Source organism: Eschrichtius robustus, chromosome 5 (genome assembly GCF_028021215.1).
Source record: "Eschrichtius robustus isolate mEscRob2 chromosome 5, mEscRob2.pri, whole genome shotgun sequence".
NCBI classification, from domain to species: domain Eukaryota; kingdom Metazoa; phylum Chordata; class Mammalia; order Artiodactyla; family Eschrichtiidae; genus Eschrichtius; species Eschrichtius robustus.
In genome coordinates this window covers 61,325,604-61,344,037 of record NC_090828.1, presented here as the reverse complement: position 1 = coordinate 61,344,037, position 18,434 = coordinate 61,325,604, and the positions used below count along the sequence as shown (strand labels likewise).

The window sequence follows — 18,434 nt, the reverse complement described above, 5'->3', positions numbered from 1 at the left end:
CTCCTCCTACCTGTCTCTGAAGTTCTGCCAGGTTGTAAGGTAAGGCCGCCTCAGCCAATGGGGCTATTCTCTCAATATCTGCCAAAGTCAAGCGCCTTCAGGCAAAAACACAGGAAAGAAAGAACTGTTAGATACCGACAAACTTCTCATACTAAGATCATCTTTCTTCAGAAAAAAAGAGGGTAAAAAAGAACTATGGTTTAAAAGTAGTATTTCTCTATTCACACAGATCATTTTAGGGAGAGAAAAAAAAAACTTCAGACCCTGCTTGCCACACAAAAAGCAAAAGACTCTAAAGAAATAATGTGGAGTACACAAATTTAATGACTCCAAAGACAGATAATAAAATTAAAGAAATAATTCTTGCCAGAAGCAAAGTATAAACATTGACAGTTCATACACACTAAATATATTCCTATAGCATACATATTTAATGCATAAGTGCAAAGTCTCTTGAGAAGGATAAAAATAAAAGTGATAAATACCGGTTGCCTTTAAGGGGAAAAGGGAGAAGGGTAGAAGGGAGACATTTTTACGGCACGCTCTTTTATAAATTTATTTATTTTTGGCTGTGTTGGGTCTTCGTTTCTATGCGAGGGCTTTCTCTAGTTGTGGCAAGCGGGGGCCACTCCTCATCGCGGTGTGCAGGCCTCTCACTATCACGGCCTCTCTTGCTGCGGAGCACAGGCTCCAGACGCGCAGGCTCAGTAGTTGTGGCTCACGGGCCTAGTTGCTCTGCGGCATGTGGGATCTTCCCAGACCAGGGCTCGAACCCATGTCCTCTGCATTAACAGGCAGATTCTCAACCACTGCGCCACCAGGGAAGCCCCGGCACGCTCTTTTAAACTCTTAAGAGTTTTGAACCACGTGAATGCACTACTGTTTCCAAAAAATTTTACTTTAAAATAAGTACATTCCCTGAACTAGCTAGTACGTCACATCAGATCCAGTTTTGAGAAGCACTTTTTGAAAGCATTTATTATCATGGAGGTACAATACCTTTACTAAAAATGTGAATTCTAGATGGATGAGACATGGCCTGATAGTTCATGTCAATCACCAAAGACTGGCTGGCTTATCCAGTATCATCTCCAGCTCAACAATTCATTATGTAGCATGAAGGTAATAAATCATCTATGTACACTCAACTTCTATTAGTCTTCAGTTCTAGGGTTAAAACCCATTTTTTCAGATATGCCTACACTTAAGTAACTACTACAGGTGACTAATAAAATCTGATCACTTAGCAGATCACACAGGTCCTACTGGGTGCCCACAGACAAGGGTTTTTCATCTGGATCTGCATGAGACTTTGCAAATTAAATACTCTCTATGTGCTTTGGGTTTTCTCAATCTATAAAACAGAGGCATAAAACATCTGAGCTTAACTATGATGATAACTATGATGATAATGTCACAGGCATATTTCAAGAAAATGATACTCTCCAACACAAAATGGTATATACTGTTTAGTAAAATCCCCATTCACAATGAATCAAAAAGATTATAAGATTTCTGAACATGTACTTCCATTTATTTTATAAATTTAGGCAAATGTCCACAAATCACTAAAAATTCCTAACACCTCTAGAGTCCAGATTAAATCAATTTTTCTGTCCCTCTCTTACTTCTTGTCACTTTCCTCTCCCCCTCCTCTATCATTTTTCTTCCTTTCCCATTTCCCTCTCTCACACCCTTCAACCCCTTACTCCCTTTCTTTTTACCTCTCTCTCTCCATTTCTTCCCTCCCTTTTTCCTTCCCCTCCTCTCTCTCTTTTTCCCCCTCTTGTCCTCTTTCCCTTTCCCTCCCTCCATCTCCCCCTACCTTTAGTCTGTCTTCATCTGTCTCTCTCCTTCCTCCCCTGCTTCTCATATCTGCCTGTCTCTCTTTCTTGAAATGTATATACTGAATAAACTATTGTTTAAAAGAACACCACTGCTTCACGTTAAAATAACTGTCCTAAAAAATATCATGAAGAATTATTGGAATAGTTACCCTGTAGCATTATATAAGTCTGCAAGCTGGTACAGGATATCAATTTCTAGTGGGGTGACTTGTCCATAGCGTATGGCATTCTGGGCAAATTCCTCTGGAAGAAAAAGAAAATATTTTAAAATCTTAAAAGATTCTTAACATATAACAAACTTCTAACTTAACCAACTATTATCTGAAAGCTAAAAACATTTCAGTATTATTTTAAAAGTCTAAAACTGAATTTCAATATCTAAGTTCAATTATATTGAAATAACCACAAAAGTATGAAAGCTGGCAAAAGATAAAATGTTAAGATGATGAAACAGTAAAAGCAGATAAAGATAAATTAACTTCAGAGATAAAACAATCTCTTTAGGATCCTCTCTCTTGTCTTGTTTATTTGATTTGGTCTCCAGAGTTACAATTCAAAAGAATTGGCTCTTCTCCAGTCACCTAAAACTTCCCACTACAATTCAGCAAAAGGAGTAGGCTTGCCCATCTTTCTGTGGCAACTCCTTCCTCATACAAACAAGCCACTGCCACTAACCTGTTTGACAGACTGGGCCAAGGTTCTTTTCAAAACTGTCAAAGCCACTTTTCCATTCCTGACCTCAGCATCCCATTAAATCCACCTGGATTTCTGGAGACCATTATGGCCCAAGTGAAGCATACACACATGTTAACATACTTTCTAGATCTGGCTTCAGAGTAGTAAACTTAGACCAACCTCATTCCCTAGATAAGGAAAAGTGAAAATGCTGAGATTCGAATCAACGTATATTTTTAAAATCTTACCCTTTGTGACTTCAACATCTTTCCTGGTGCCAGCTAGAGTGCTATATATCTTACGAACAAGCTCCATGTTATTCAGTAAGGAGTTAAATGCATTGAAGTACGAGAAGCTAACCTGGTGTGAGATACTTCCTCCAGCTGCCTAGGAAATGACAACACAGAAAGTTAAACAAACAAACAAAACCAAAAAAATACATTTATGGACACTGAACTTTTCTCAAAGAAGATCCAAAGGAGTCTTCATTACTAAAATGATTAACAGCCAGGAGGCCATAAATACAAGGAAGGTATCGTGCTGAAACACTGTCAGTGTGTTTCATGCCCTCAAGGAAGTCTATGTAATTTAGGTGTTAAGGAAGAAAGCAACATCTGGAAGTTGGACTTCATGGTTCATCTACCTATAAGGTCAAAAACAACAAATACAATTATCACAGATCAAAACCAATGATTATTTAAACAGGATTTTCAAGACCTTCAACTATGGAACTCCTGCTAGTACTGGATAATCCAAACCTCAATGTACAATATAAGGAGCATTTTTTAAACTTGCTTTTCTTTCCACGCACATATACAAAAACCAGTGGTAACTTTAAATTTTAAGACTATTTCACTATATCAACTCTCCTAATCTTTTCCTTTTTAAGCTTATTGTTATAGTTAAGATATAGAACAGTCCGTGCTAGGTTCTGAACCTCTATCACAAAAGGTACAACTACCAAAATCTCCAAAAGATGTAGAGAAAATCTAGAGATATAAATCATGTCTTTAGTAGAATAGCGCTAAAGAGGCTCTCTCATGCCTGGGGAAGGATGGGGGACAATGTGGCCTTCATTACCTCTACAGGGTGAGGAAGTAATTTCTCCCTGTGTCCAACACTTGGACATAAACTCAAAAGTGAATATTTTTCATAGCTTGCAAAAGCCTAATTTCTAAGCCAAGAGTCAGAGGAACCCAGATGATTAAAAACATTTTCTATTAAAAACTCAAAAGAAATACTCATAGAAATACCAGTGTGACAACCTTAATCATAAAGGTCTACATTAAGGACAGTATAGGTAATGCTGGGCATATGTTCCCACCCCCACCATCCCTCACACACATGCATTAACCCAAATATATATGATATTTGTATTAGCCTGAATTTGGATGCCAGCGACCCAAAAGACAGACTCAAATTATTTAACACATTCCTCCAGAAATTGAGATGGCATTTGGTAAACTGAGGCTATAACAGGTCTATCTAACCCAACTGGAAAAGATTAAATGGGTCCCCTCACCCCAAGGCACTGAGTCCTTCTCTCTAGGATTTTCTTTCCTTCTTCCCTCCTTCTCTCCCTTTCTTTCTTTCCTTCCTTTCATTTTTTGGCTGGGGTACGAGGTGAGGGTAGGGGAGTGGGAGATGGGTGTCAAGGAGGTGAAATGTGTAGGAGAAAGTGACATGCTCCATGTTCAAATTCACTGAAGAAAAAGAACAGAAGTTGATCTTTCTACCCCTGGTCTGAATCAGGGATAATGATCTTCAGCTGAAACAACAAAAGCACTCATTGGCTTCCCTCCATTTAAAACAAGCAGCAATCAAAAATTTATACATAAGTACAACACATGAACAAGAAAACTGATAGGTGAGGACAGTTTCACCATTCTTTGTGAGGAAGTGGATGACATCAGTTTGCTATTGGTCCAGATGACTGCTTTACAGAGATTAGCAGTTTAGAGAACAAAAAACTGTCTGGTCCATGCAGACTGAATGCACAGGTGAAGGGGCAGAGAGAGGAGTGAGCCACAGAAGCTGACGCCCACATATTTCCTCCATACCTTCTGCCACAGCCATGGTTATTAAAACAGTGTAGAGGCCAGTGATGATCCCTCTAGCAAACAGCACCCTGCTGGCAACAAAGGAAGGAGCCATCCTTATAGCAAGGCTTTGGGAGCCTGGTGGGATGGAAAGAGGCCAAAGGTGAAGGCAGTAGTGTCTGAGAGAAGTACTGCTCACTGGAAAAAGTAATTGCACACCCTTGTCTACAAACTCCCCTGTTTTCTTTAGGTGGACTCTGTAAATGGAAATAAACAATTTGGAAATACATGAGAGCAAGATGGCAGTGCTGAAAAAAGCAGCTATGATCTGGGGAAAGACTATTCACTATCACCCCCCCACCTCCCTTACAGACACCTGTTTACCTACTACCAACTAAGCATAAAGTTAGAATAGTTGAGAGTGAGATAGGCCCAGGGATGCAATCCAGGACAATGGTTTCAAAGGTTTAAGGAAACAGAGAGTTGAAGTGGTTGCTTTTTACTTACTGAGACTAAGTTCTCCTCCACGAAGGGAGTAAGCATGTGAGACCGAATGGTAACCATGATGTCACTGAAATCCAGACCAGAAATCATGCCACTTTTGCTTTTGTCTTTCAGTGCAAAGGCTTGTCTTGCATGTTCCAATTGTAGTTCCTGGAGGGAAAGTTAGAAATGGGGCCTTAGGTTAACTAAAGCACATCCTGAGTGTATGTTTTAGAAAAGAAGGATAGACATCCTCCCCCTACATGCATTTACTACAAAAATGAACAATATACAGCTCTGATAGTACAACAAAACTCTTCATTTCTTTCTAAAAAGCACGTTTTCCTGAAAATGTACTACATGTTACTCCTCAGGAAAAGTGAATCACAGAATGTCAATAAAGAAAAGGGAGGAAAAAAAACCCTTTGTTTACTTGAGAAGTTTTCATCACTGAAAAATTTTCAGAGTATCTTTTCAGTGCTTTAAGTTCTACCTTTAAAATAACTAGTAACTCTCCTGCTTGAAGGCATTCTTATCATCCAAGAGTACTTTCTGAATTACAGCTGGCTCTCCACATCCGAGGGGTCCACATCCGCAGATTCAACCAACTGCAGCTTGAAATTCTAACGTGCAAGTTATGAATAACAAAACTGCATAAATAGTGTTCAGCTATCACTCTGTGTGGCTTTGAGTGATACTCATAAACTGTAGAACAATACAGAAGATCTCTGAACTTTTAAACTACTGGGCAGTTGACTTTTGTAATAGGTGATATCAAAAAAAAAAGGTGCCAGTAATACCCTAAGGACTATATAAAAGTCAAAATTTAGAGCATTTCTGCCCTGAGGACATATGACAAAATCCAAATAAATCTGTTATCACAACATATTAATAGTGCTATTAGATGTCATTTTCACACTATTTGCAACTCTGGAAATAATATTCCTATCTAAATATATAAATATTATTCACAGATAAAGTTAAATATTGTAATTTAATATTGTAAATATTGTAATGGCAATTTGCATTGCCATTCATTTATAAATGCCTACAAATCAATGTTGATTTACCCTTTTCTGACATTTAAAATAGCTTTTGATAGAAGTTTCACCCTTTTACTAATTATATTTTTCTATATCTCAATAGTAATTCAAAGACATTAAAATTGCCTTAGCAGGTGTTTGTCTCATAATTCATTAAGTTATACATTTGTTTTATATGGTTTTCTGTATTTGTATGATATTTAACAATAAAACAAGTTTTTAAAATATTTTTTCTTAGCAGGTTGATAGGCTAGAGACAAGTATATCAAACCTACTAAATCTTTCAATAATCTTGACTTTTAAAAAATTTAATAACATTGTGGAAAACATCTAAACATATTAACATCCATCATCACACATGTAAATATTTGAATTTGAAATATTTATAAATATTCAAATATTCTATTGGTCTTGAAAAGACCAATAGAAGTAGAGAAACTAAAAGTCAACTGGTAAAAATGTATGACAGATAGAGTACAAAATAAACAACAGCATGATTTGACAAAGTTTTCTTTCCACACCCTTCTGCTTTTTAAAAATTTCAACTTATTAAGGTATAATTGACAAATAAAATTATAATACATTTAAAGCGTACAGTGTAATGATTTGATATATGTATATATTGTGCAAGGACTCCCACCATTGAGTTAATTAACACATCCATCACCTCACATATTTATCTTTTTTCTTTTTTTTTTTTTTGATGAGAGCACGTAAGTTCTACTCTCTTAGCAAATTTCAATTATACTATACAGTATTATCGTCAGCATGTTATACATTAGATCTTCAGATCTTATTTATCCTATAACAAAGTTTGTGCCCTTTTTCCAGCCTCTTCCTATTTCTCCCACCCCCTAGCCACTATTCTACTCTGTTTCTACATGTACAACTTCTTTTTTTTTTTTTTAATTCTACATGTAAGTGATAACCATGGAGTATTTGTCTTTCTATGTCTGGGTTATTTCACTTAGCATAATGCCCTCCAAGTTCATCCATGTTGCTGCAAACGAGCGAACTTCCTTTTTTTTAAGTTGAAAAATATTCCATTGTATGAATGTGGAATAATATACATACACACACACACACACACGCGCGCACACACACACACACACACACACATATATATATATACACACACCACATTTTCTTTATCCATTCTTTTGTCAATGGACACTTAGGTTGTTTCTACACCTTGGCTACTGTGATAATGCTGCAAAAAACACAGGAGTACAAAAAAAAAAAGTAAACACAGAAGTACAGATAATCTCTTTGAGATGATGATTTTATTTCCTTTGGATATATACACAGAAGTAGGATTGCTGGATCACAGTAGCTCTATTTTAACTTCCTGAGGAACTTCCATACTGTTTTCCATAATAGCTGTACCAGTTTACTTTCCCATCAACAGTGTACACGGGTTCCCTTTCCTCCACATCCCTGACAGCATTTGTTGTCTTTGGTCTTTTTAATAACAGACATCCTAACAAGTACAAGGCGATATTTCATTGTGGTTTTGATTTGCATTTCCTGGATGATTAGCAATGCTAAGCAACTTTTCATGTACCTGTTGGCCATCTATATGTCTTCTTTGGAAAAATGTCTATTGTGGTCCCTTGCTCATTTTTTAATTGTGTTTTGGGGGGGTTTTGTTTTGTTTTGCTACTGAGTGGAATGAGTTCCTTGTATATTTTGGATATTAACCCCTTATCAGATATGTAGTTTACAAATATTTTCTCCCATTCCATAGCTTGCCTTTTCTTTTTGTTGATGGTTTCCTTTGCTGTGCAGCTTTTCAGTTTGATGTAGTCTTACTTGTTCATTTTTGCTTTTGTTTATTTTGTTTATTTTTTAATTTGATGTCAAATTCAAAAAATCATTGCCAAGATTGAAGTCAAGGAGCTTACTCTCTCTGTTTTCTTCTAGGAGTTTAAAGTTTCAGGTCTTATGTTCAAGTTTTTAATCCATTTTGAGTTGATTTTTGTGTATGGTTTAAGACAGGAGTCCAGTTTCATTCTTTTGCCTGTGGCTGTCCAGTTTTCCCAACACCATTTATTAAAGAGACTACCCTTTCTCCACTGTGTATTCTTGGCTCTTTTGTCAAAAATTAATTGACCATATATGCATGGGTTTATTTCTGGGCTCTCTATTCTGTTCCACTGATCTATGTGTCTGTTTTTATGACAATATCATACTATTTTGAACACTATACCTTTGCAATATAGTTTGAATTCAGGAAGTGTGATGCCTCCAGCTTTGTTCTTTCTCAAGATTACTTTGGCTATTTGGGGTCTTTTGTGGTTCCATACAAATGTGAGGATTGTTTTTTCTATTTCTGTGAAAAACGCCTCTGGAAGTTTGATAGGGATTGCACTGAATCTATAAATCGCTTTGGGTAGTATGGACATTTTAACAATATTAACTCTTCCAATCCATGAACACAAAATATCTTTCTATTTATTTATGTCTTCTTCAATTTCTTTCATCAATGTCTTATAGTTTTCAGTTTACAGATCTTTTACTTCCTTAAATTTATTCCTGTTTTCTTCTTTTTAATGTTATTGTAAATGAGATTGTTTTCTTAATTTCTCTTTCCAATAGTTTCTTGTTAGTGTACTGAAATGCAACTCATTTTTGTATACTGATTTTATATCCGACAATTTTCCTGAAGTCATTTATTAGGTCTAACAGTATTTTGTGTAAGCGTAAAGTCTTTAGGGTTTTCTACATATATTATGTCCCCTACAAGCAAGGACAATTTTAATTTTAATTTTTCTCTTTCCAACTTGGATGCCTTTTCTTTTTCTTGTCTAATTGCTCTAAGGACTTCCATTACTTTTTGAATAACAGTGGCAACAGTGGACATCCTTGACTTGTTCCTGATCTTAGAGGAAAAGCTTTCAGCTTTTCACTATTGAGTATGATGTTAGCTGTGGACTTGCCATCTACAGCCTTTATTATGCTGAGGTATATTCCATCTATACCTAATTTCAGAGTTTTTATCATGCAAGGATCTTGAATTTTGTCAAATGCTTTTCCTGCATCTATATCTATTGAGATGATCATGATTTTTATCCTTCATTGTAGTGTATTAATGTGGTGTATCAGCATATGTTGAACCATCCTTGCATCTCAGGAATTAAGTCCCACTTGATTATTGTACATGATCCTTTTAGTATACTACTGAATTCAGTTTGCTAATATTTGGTTGAGAATATCTGCATCTATCTTCATCAGGGGTACTGACCTGTAATTTTCTTGTAGTGCCCTTGTCTGGCTTTGGTATCAGGGTAATACTGATCTTGTACAATGAATTTGGAAGAAGTATACCCTCCTATTTTTTGGAAGAGTTTGAGAAGGATTGATATTAATTCTTCTTAAAATGTTTGGTAATATTCATCAGTGAAGCCATCTGATCCTGGACTTTTCTTCATTGAGAGGTTTTTGTTTACTGATTCAATCTCCTTGCTAGTAACTCGTTGTTCAGAGTTTCCATTTCTTCATGATTCAGTCTTGGTAGGTTGTATGTGTCTAGGAATTTATCCATTTCTTCTAGGTTTTCTCATTTGTTGGTGTATAACTGTTTATAGTAGTTTCTTACGATCTTTATCAGTTGTAAGGTCTCCTCTTTCATTTCTGATTTTATTTGAGTCTTCTTTTTTTCTTAATCTAGTTAAATGTTTGTCAGTTTTGTTTATTTTTTCAAAAAAAACCCGTTCTTGGTTTCATTGATCTTTTCTACTGTCTTTCTAGTCTCTATTTCATTTATTTCTCCTTTGATCTTTGTTATTTCCTTCTACTGACTTTGGGCTTACTAGTTTATTCTCTTTCAAGTTCCTTGAGGTATAAAGGTAGATTGTTTGAGATTTTTTCTTTTTTCTTAATGTAGGTGTTTATCACTATAACCTTCCCTCTTAGAACTGCTTTTGCTACATCCTTTAAGTTTTGGCATGCTGTGCTTCCATTTTCATTTGTCTCAAGATATTTTTTGATTTTCCTTTTGATTCTTTCTATGAACCATTGATTACTTAGGAGCATGTTGTTCAATCTCCAATTTGTAAATTTTCTCCTCTTCCACTTTAGTCATTCTCCCTAACATACTCCAACTTTCTATCACCTCAGCTCCAACCACATCACCCTTCAAATGAAGCAGGAATTTTTTATCCTTATTTCAGCCTTAAAATATGGTTGAAAGTGTTCTCCAAGGAAAGGATATTCCTAAGCAGCATCAGAAGCACACACAGCTCCACTCTATCTTACATAGGCTTTCCCTTCCTCACTCTTTTTTTTTCCTCCCTATTTATGCCTTTGTTATGTCTTTGTCTTTTCCATGCACGTCTTAGACTCTCAGAAATATCCAGTGATTAATATCCAGCGTGATTAAGCCTTATTAATGACACTCAGTACTGAAGAAAAGCAGAATCCTCACTGCAAGAGTAATGCAAGAGTAATGCTGGAAGAACAGATTTTCTATTTTCTATTAGGTCAACAGTTGAAGGACTCCCCTGTATCTTTTAAAGATATATATTTGAAGTATCACATATGAAACTATAGAGTGTATGGGATTGGCTTCCAAATGCTCCAGTAGGAAACAGAGTGGAGAGTATAGATTAAAAAAAGACTGGCCAACATTTAATAATTGTTGAAGCTAGTTGATGGGTACATGGGGGTTCATTATACTATTCTATTTTTAAATATATTTGAAGTCTTTCAAAATAAAAAATTAAAATTAAGGACTTCAAAAAGAAGCAACCAAAGGATAAAAGTTCTACATATAAAGCTCTCCATTTATGTAGTGTAATCAAAATATCAGGGTAGAATAGATACTGTGATCACGCTAATGAAAAAAACAATACTCTGGACCTATAAAAGATAAAAAAAAAGATATTCTAAAGAGATAAAAATACTCTAATAAATAAAAGATAAAATAAAATAAATCTGCTTCTAGATTGAAAGGGTGGGAAAAAGGGGAACTGAGGGAAAGGGTAAATACAGGAAGTTATGCTAAAGCTAAAGATCTTGTGTTTTTAGAAATGCATCTCCTCTAACTATGAGATGAAAATAGCAGGGGTTCAGAAATACTGTGGCTTTGGATGAGACTGAACTAGTACATTTAGCTCTGTTGTCTTTCAAAACTCTACTCTTCACTAAAAATCACACTAAAGAATGAAAAACAAAACAATACAGAAACTCAAGGACAAAGAGAACAGAAAAGAAGACAGAAACTACATTTTTAAGATTAGAGGGACTTCCGTGGTGGCGTAGTGGTTAAGAATCCACCTGCCAATACAGGGGGCACAGGTTCGAGCCCTGATCCAGAAGATCCCACATGCCGCAGAGCAACTAAGCCCATGTGCCACAACTACTGAAGCCCGCACACCTAGAGCCCATGCTCTGCAACAAGAGAAGCCACCGCAAGGAGAAGCCCACACACCACCCCTGCTCACTGCAAGTAGAGAAAGCCCACGTGCAGCAACTAAGACCCAAATCAGCCAAAAATAAATAAATAAATAAATTAATTAATTAATTAATTAATTAATTTACAAAAAGATTAGAGGGCAAAAGAGCAAATGACAACTGGCTTAGCAGGCCCAAGAAAACTAGAAGTGAGGAAAGCAAAAAAGCAATCCAACGTACATGACAGAATTTGCCAAAGACTTGTGAATTGGCTATACTAGTACCCCCAGAAGAAATGGTGAAGGTGGAGCTGAGAACAGGAGGCTTAGATGGAAGCCTGTTTATACAGCAATTAGTTACCTGCTATACTCCACCACAGCCAGGCCACTAGCCCTTTCCCAACCCTGGAAGACAACTAGGTGAGTCTAACAGAGGATCTCCGGACTAAGGGAGACCAGGCACAGATGAAAACAGGTAATTAAATGAAAGTCCACCTCCATACTGAATGTTGCGGACCTCTAACCCTTTTGCCTTACTCAGCAACCAGAATATCAAAAGCCAGATCTAATACTCCAGATGGGAGGCCAAATGATTATTCTGATTCCCCAATCCAAAGTAAAAGACCTGAACATACAGACATTACAGACTCCCCGGAAAAAGAGCCCAGCCAGAGAACTTTACAGTAAGGTCCAGTTAATAAATCCTGCCATGAACCCAAAGCTCCCAATAAGCCTCAATCTTGATTTTAATATGAGCAGAGGACCAAGAACCATCAGGCATAGGAGAAGAGCTACTAACATGAAAAAGAGAGACCCAAACAAAGAGAAAGAAAGTAACTTGACAGAAACAGACACTTTGCAGGGAGAAGAAAATTTAAAAAAAAACATAAAAACAAAAAACCCTGCCTCTAATATGTTTGGAGAAGTGAGAGAAAATACTACATCCATGAAAGAAGAACAGTATGCTATTTTTAAAAGAAATATTTAGAAAACCAAAAAGAACTCTTGAAAATTAGAAATATAACAAAAGAAACAATAGAAGGTTCAGAAGGAAAACAGGAGAGAAAAGAAAATTAAAGGATCATACATTTATTATGTTTACTAGCTCTAGACAGGAAAAATATAGAAGAAATGTAGAAAGAATATTTTCAAGAATTGAAGTACATAAGCTTTCAAATTAAAAGAGCCCCTGAATGCTCAGCACAATGAATAAAAATAAACTCACATCAAGGAATATCATCATGAAATTTCAAAATGCTGAAAAGAAAAAAATCTTAAAACCCTCCAGAGTGGAAAAAAAAAAAAAGTTTCAAAACAGAATCAAGATTAGAATGGTACTGGACTGCTCAGTGGCAACACTGGAAGCTAGAAAACAAAAGAGATATATTTTCAAATTAGGAGGAAAATAAATTACTAAAATTCTATATCCAGCCAAACTAAAGGTAATGATAGAGCAGAGGTTTTCAGATATCAAAAGTCTCACAAGAAAATTATTTTACTTTCCTTAGGAAGCCCCTTCAGTAAGTATTCTACCAAAAAAGAGGAACCAGGGACTTCCCTCGTGGTCCAGTGGTAAAGAATCCGCCTTCCAATGCAGGTGACGTGGGTTCAATCCCTGGTCGGGAAAATAAGATCCCACATGCCACAGGGCAACTAAGCCCGCGCACCGCGACTACTAAGCATGCGCGCCTCAACCAGAGAGCCCGTGTGCCGCAGACTACAGAGCCCATTCATTCTGGACCCCGCGTGCCACAACCAGAGCGAGAAAACCCACATTCCACAACGAAAGAGAAGCCTGCGCGCCACAGCGAGCGCCGCAACAAAAAATCCCACATGCCGAAACGGAGACCCGACACAGCCAAATAAATAAATAGATCAAATAAATATTAAAAAAAAAAAAAAAAAGAAAGCAAACCATAATAAAGGAAGAGATGAAATCCAGCAAATGGAAGGTTCAACATAACAGAAAAGCAAATGGACTCCCCAGGATGAAGGTGAAGGGAGATCACAAGCTGACAGCTATGTAGTAAGTACAAAGTCCAGTATCAGAAAGTTCCAGGAAAATGGTGTAGGGGCTGTGGAAAACAGTCTGGCAGTTCCTCAAAAAGTTAAAATTACCATATGACCCAGTAATCTCACACCTTAGGGATATACTCAAAAGATTTGAAAACAGGTATTCAAAAGCATACATGTATACCAATGTTCATAGCAGCACTATTCATAACAGCCAAAAGGCAAGAACAACCCAAGTGTCCATCAGCTAATGAATGGATAGACAAAATATGATATATCCATACAATGGAATATTATTCAGCCATAAAAAGGAATGAAGTACTAATATATGCTACACACAGATAATCCTTGAAAACACTATGCTAAGAAAAAGCCAGACACAAAAATTCATATCGTATAATTCCACTGATATGAAATACCCAGAATAGGTAAATCCATAGACAGAAAGTAAATTGGTGGTTTCAGGAGCTAAGGAAAGGCAAGAATGGGGTGTGACTGTTTACCTGGTACAGGGTTTTCGTCTGGGGTAATGAAAAGGTTTCGGAATTAGAGCTGGTGGTTGCACAACACTGTGAATGTACTAAATTGTGCACTTTCACATGGTTAATTTTATGGTAAGTGAATTTTACCTCAAATGTTTTTAAAAAGAAAGCAAGCTCCTGGATTGCTCCAAGAGGATGAAATTGACCAAACACCTACTCTGTTTTAAACATATTAAAATGAGATTTTTGTAACTGAGGCCAAGTCTGAGAATGAACTGGCATTAATACACAGAAAATGAAATAATAAAAATTAGAATCTCCAAGAAAATCATTCTAGTCATGCACAGTGTTTACAAAATTGTGGTGATTCAAATATGATTACCGATCTAAGCAGAATCATGACATAATTATATGGAGGGTGGGGACAGAAAATGTCCAAGTCTGTGATAGAGAGGGAAAGGTGAAAAGGCTAGCTCCTAATCTTCCATAGTTCAAATTAAATAAAAAATACCTGGGCTTCCCTGGTGGCGCAGTGGTTGAGAATCTGCCTGCCAATGCAGGGGACACGGGTTTGAGCCCTGGTCTGGGAAGATCCCACATGCCGCGGAGCAACTGGGCCCGTGAGCCACAATTACTGAGCCTGCGCGTCTGGAGCCTGTGCTCCGCAACAAGAGAGGCCGCGATAGTGAGAGGCCCGCGCACCGCGATGAAGAGTGGCCCCGCTTGCCACAACTAGAGAAAGCCCTCGCACAGAAATGAAGACCCAACACAGCCATTAAAAAAAAAAAAAAAAAAAAAAAAAAAACCTAAAAGTGAAAAATTAAAAAGTAGAAGTGCCAGCACATGTTTATTATTTAAAGCTATGAAAGTAAACACCGAAAGAAACAATTACGAGAATTTAAATAAGTTGCCTCTGGGAGTGAGAAATTTAAAATGGGGGTGAAATGCCACAGAAGATTGCTATTTTTTGTAATAAACCTAATAAAGCTAAAAGGGAAGGAGATGGAGGAGGAATGGTATATATTTACTCTGGTTATGAAAAACTAAGCTCACCTGAAGAAATTGTGTGAATTCTGTGTAGTTAAGATGCTTCTTCCGATTATGGCCAAAATGCAGCCGGATAAATTCACAGTCCCAGTTAAAAGGGATATGATGATGAATAGTAGTCTGTCCAAAAATTTCTTTGACATTTTCTTGAAAGGGAAAACAAAAATAAATAAATTATATCTGGAATAAGTAGTTTAGTCCACTGCAATGTTCCTACAGAAAGAAATTAAGAGAAATTTTAAAAGTCAATATTATCTGCTTCTACTAACATTAGCTGCAAAATTTTTTGTGCTCAGAAACCCATGCACAGGAGCACAATTGATACAAAATATAATTTTACAGTTAAGATTGTGTACCATTACATATAAGGCCATGAGATTCTTAATTTCTCTTGATTTAATTTTAATTAGGAAGTGATTTATATCTTGCATTATAAATGGCTGCTACTTTGCATTCCAGTATAAAATCAATAGTGTTTTCCCGGTTCCTCAAGGAGTCGAATTAAGCCCTTTATCAGAAGCGTGAATACCTAAATTACAGTATAATGCAATATTTGTCATACTAAGTATGGCTTGATTGAGGCTTGATTATTACATTCACACTAGCCTGAATATGTCTATTGAAGATAGGTATAAGAAATACTATCAAAAGCATATCATTAGCTCAGCAGCAAGCACCTTATTAAAAGCTTCTGATATTGTCAAAAATATGGTCTTGACACAAAGCTTCAAGATCCCCATAAAAACCATGATTATTAGTCTCAGCTATTAAAATATTTTAAGATAAGTGAAATTAGTGATTCACTTTTAAATAAAGAAGGACTAAACACAGTATACTAACTTTTAGATAGGAACCAGTCACACTGTGTAATACACAACCAAAACCCTCTGACAGCTTGTCTTCATGCACTAACAATGTCATTCACTTTCTTACACCGTTCTACACTTACTATGAAAGTCAATTCACAAATGACTGGTACTTTAACAAGCATAGACTGGATAGACTAATTTAGAAGCTCATGCCAAAAAAAAAAAAAAATCGTTAACAAAGTTAAGAAAGCAGGAAGCCCGTTTTACTGATGTCTTAAGAACAAAATTATTTTCAAATTTAAGCCAATTATATTAGTGAAAGGATTTTACTATCTATAGCTATCAATTATACTAAAGAATTAGTAAATACAAGCTTAATGTTTTATAATCTCCAACTATGCTATTTTATCTAATTTCTGCAAATTCTTTGAGTAAGATATAAATCTCATATTGTAAATGGTTTAATGGATTCCCTTTAGTTTTAATATACTTTTTTTTTTTTTTTTGATAAAAGCATTGCTATGCTGGGGGAGCAGGAGGGAGTGTAAGAATCCTGAACTGGAAATCCTACCAGTCTGGATTCAACATGACAGCTCTGAATAGGTCACAGTGATTAGTCAGTTGGAAGGCGGCATTGGATGTCACTGGGGAGATGGGATTCTCATCTTTTCTTTCAAATGGAATGTAGCATTTATTTCTGGCCTAAATAGCAACAGTATTTCAGAGTTTTCAAATCATGTCAATTATTTTCATCTTCCATAAACACAAATTAAATATATGAGTTTTTGTTTCTGAAAGCAAAGAATTAACGCAATACAGCAAGTCATGGGATCCTAACCAACACAAAGGATTACCCTTGAATCTATATGAAACTTCAACAAGTTGTAAAATATGTTAAAGTTTACAAAATAATTAAAATAATAAGGATGGCAAAAAACTATTTAGAGTTAAAAGTATTATGGCCGTTTAGCAAAGATTTTTTTAGGATCCTCCTAATTCAATTAATTAGTTGCTTCTCTTTCCAAATTAATTAATTTGATTTCTTATTTTAAGTGTTAAACTAAGGGAATATGAAGAAATTAATGGAAAGCATATTAGGATAATTTAAATTACTACATATATTTAAGTAACATTAAGATAAATTATTAAAGGGAATGAGTTATTTTATAACCTTTATTTTAAAGGTCACAACTCCCAAAACTCAACTATTTGATAAGAAATATATGTATTGCTACCTAAATAAGTTTTATATAATAGTGGAATAAAACTGAATTACCTTTGTGTGATTGGAAAATATCAGAATCTCAAGTGCGAAACTATATCAAATAAAGCCAAAAAGATTCAAAAGCTTTCAAACTTATGAAAATTCAATGAACCATGAAAATTGTTTTCTATTATCACAAAAAGGATATTTATAAACCAAAATTACAATGTATAATTTACAGTCAGAAAAATAGCTCTAAAATAAAAACTTTTAACTAAAATCCTATTTTGTAAACTACTTAGCAACCTTTAAATAAAATCTTACAATACCTTTGAAACAATTAAAATGATGGCTTAAATTACTCATAATAATTTCCCCAAATATAGAAGTGTCATTTTCCATGAATATTTGTTTAAACATTTCTCCCTTCACCCAAAGTGGTCAGTTGACAGCTTTGTATATGGTTTCATTATGACCATTATTATGTGCTGTGGTTTATTAACTACCCCCAGACACTTTTAATTATTTTAGCCATGTCACAGGCTACAAAATTTCAAACCTACTTTGGCACCTCTTGATGTATTCCACTTCCCTTCTGTTATTATTTCCACTACCAACTGCCTAAGGCTAAATCAGGAAGCTTACAGAAATAATTAGTACAACTATTGTTTTCAAGTCAAATTCATAATTACCACTTTACTTTTACCAGGATATGCTTATTAAAAAAAAAAAAAAAAAAGTTATGCAAAAGCTCCAGAACTGGAGAGCTTATACTTGTGTGAGGCAATAGCCCAAAGAGCTGATGATCGTCTTATCTTACCCAGTTTTATCAGGTTCTATACGACATGAAAGGGAGCACCAATAATCTCAAATATACCCAATATATCTAACTGAAACTACATAGCAAGTTTCCCCCCAGAGAGAATCCCGTCTTTCCAGTGGCAAACAAGGGTCTTTAGCTCTCCAAGGAGTGCTATTTCAGTGGCCACAGTTCTGGCTTGGATGAAAGGGATATGATAGTCACATCTTATTGGCAACAAGATCATGATCGAGTGTTTTATACTAGGTTGGCACTGCTAAGGGAAATAGGAATCCATTTGTTTTCTGACATATAGAAAACAAAAGACCACCTTTTCACTTCCTGCAGAGCATGGGCTCATGAAAGAGATGGTTTATAATTCCTCTGAAAAGGGAATTGGGGCCAGATACAAAAGTAGCTTGTCATTATGTTCTCTTTGCTTAAAGGAGAGGAGCACAATGATTTGTCAGGAGGGCAGGTAATGGTGACAACTGTGATTAAGTAAAAATGTTCACAGACATATAACATTAGTCAGTTTAGCTGTATCAGTCACTTATGATGATTGCACTAGATGAAATACATCGAAGCATATATATCATA

The 18,434-nt window shown here is 35.8% G+C and overlaps 1 protein-coding gene across 2 annotated transcripts in view; it reads right to left on the bottom strand.

Annotated features, from left to right (window-relative positions):
* SLC25A12 (solute carrier family 25 member 12) overlaps positions 1 to 18,434 on the bottom strand; it is a 90,150-nt gene that overhangs the window by 38,005 nt on the left and 33,711 nt on the right. For both annotated transcript variants that reach the window (XM_068544916.1, XM_068544917.1), the window contains 5 exons: positions 15,029 to 15,168; positions 5,069 to 5,215; positions 2,771 to 2,909; positions 1,997 to 2,090; positions 11 to 95 (listed from right to left, as the gene is read on the bottom strand). In XM_068544916.1, the coding sequence (XP_068401017.1) occupies positions 11 to 95; positions 1,997 to 2,090; positions 2,771 to 2,909; positions 5,069 to 5,215; positions 15,029 to 15,168 (605 nt within the window). The remainder of the gene's footprint in view (positions 1 to 10; positions 96 to 1,996; positions 2,091 to 2,770; positions 2,910 to 5,068; positions 5,216 to 15,028; positions 15,169 to 18,434) is intronic.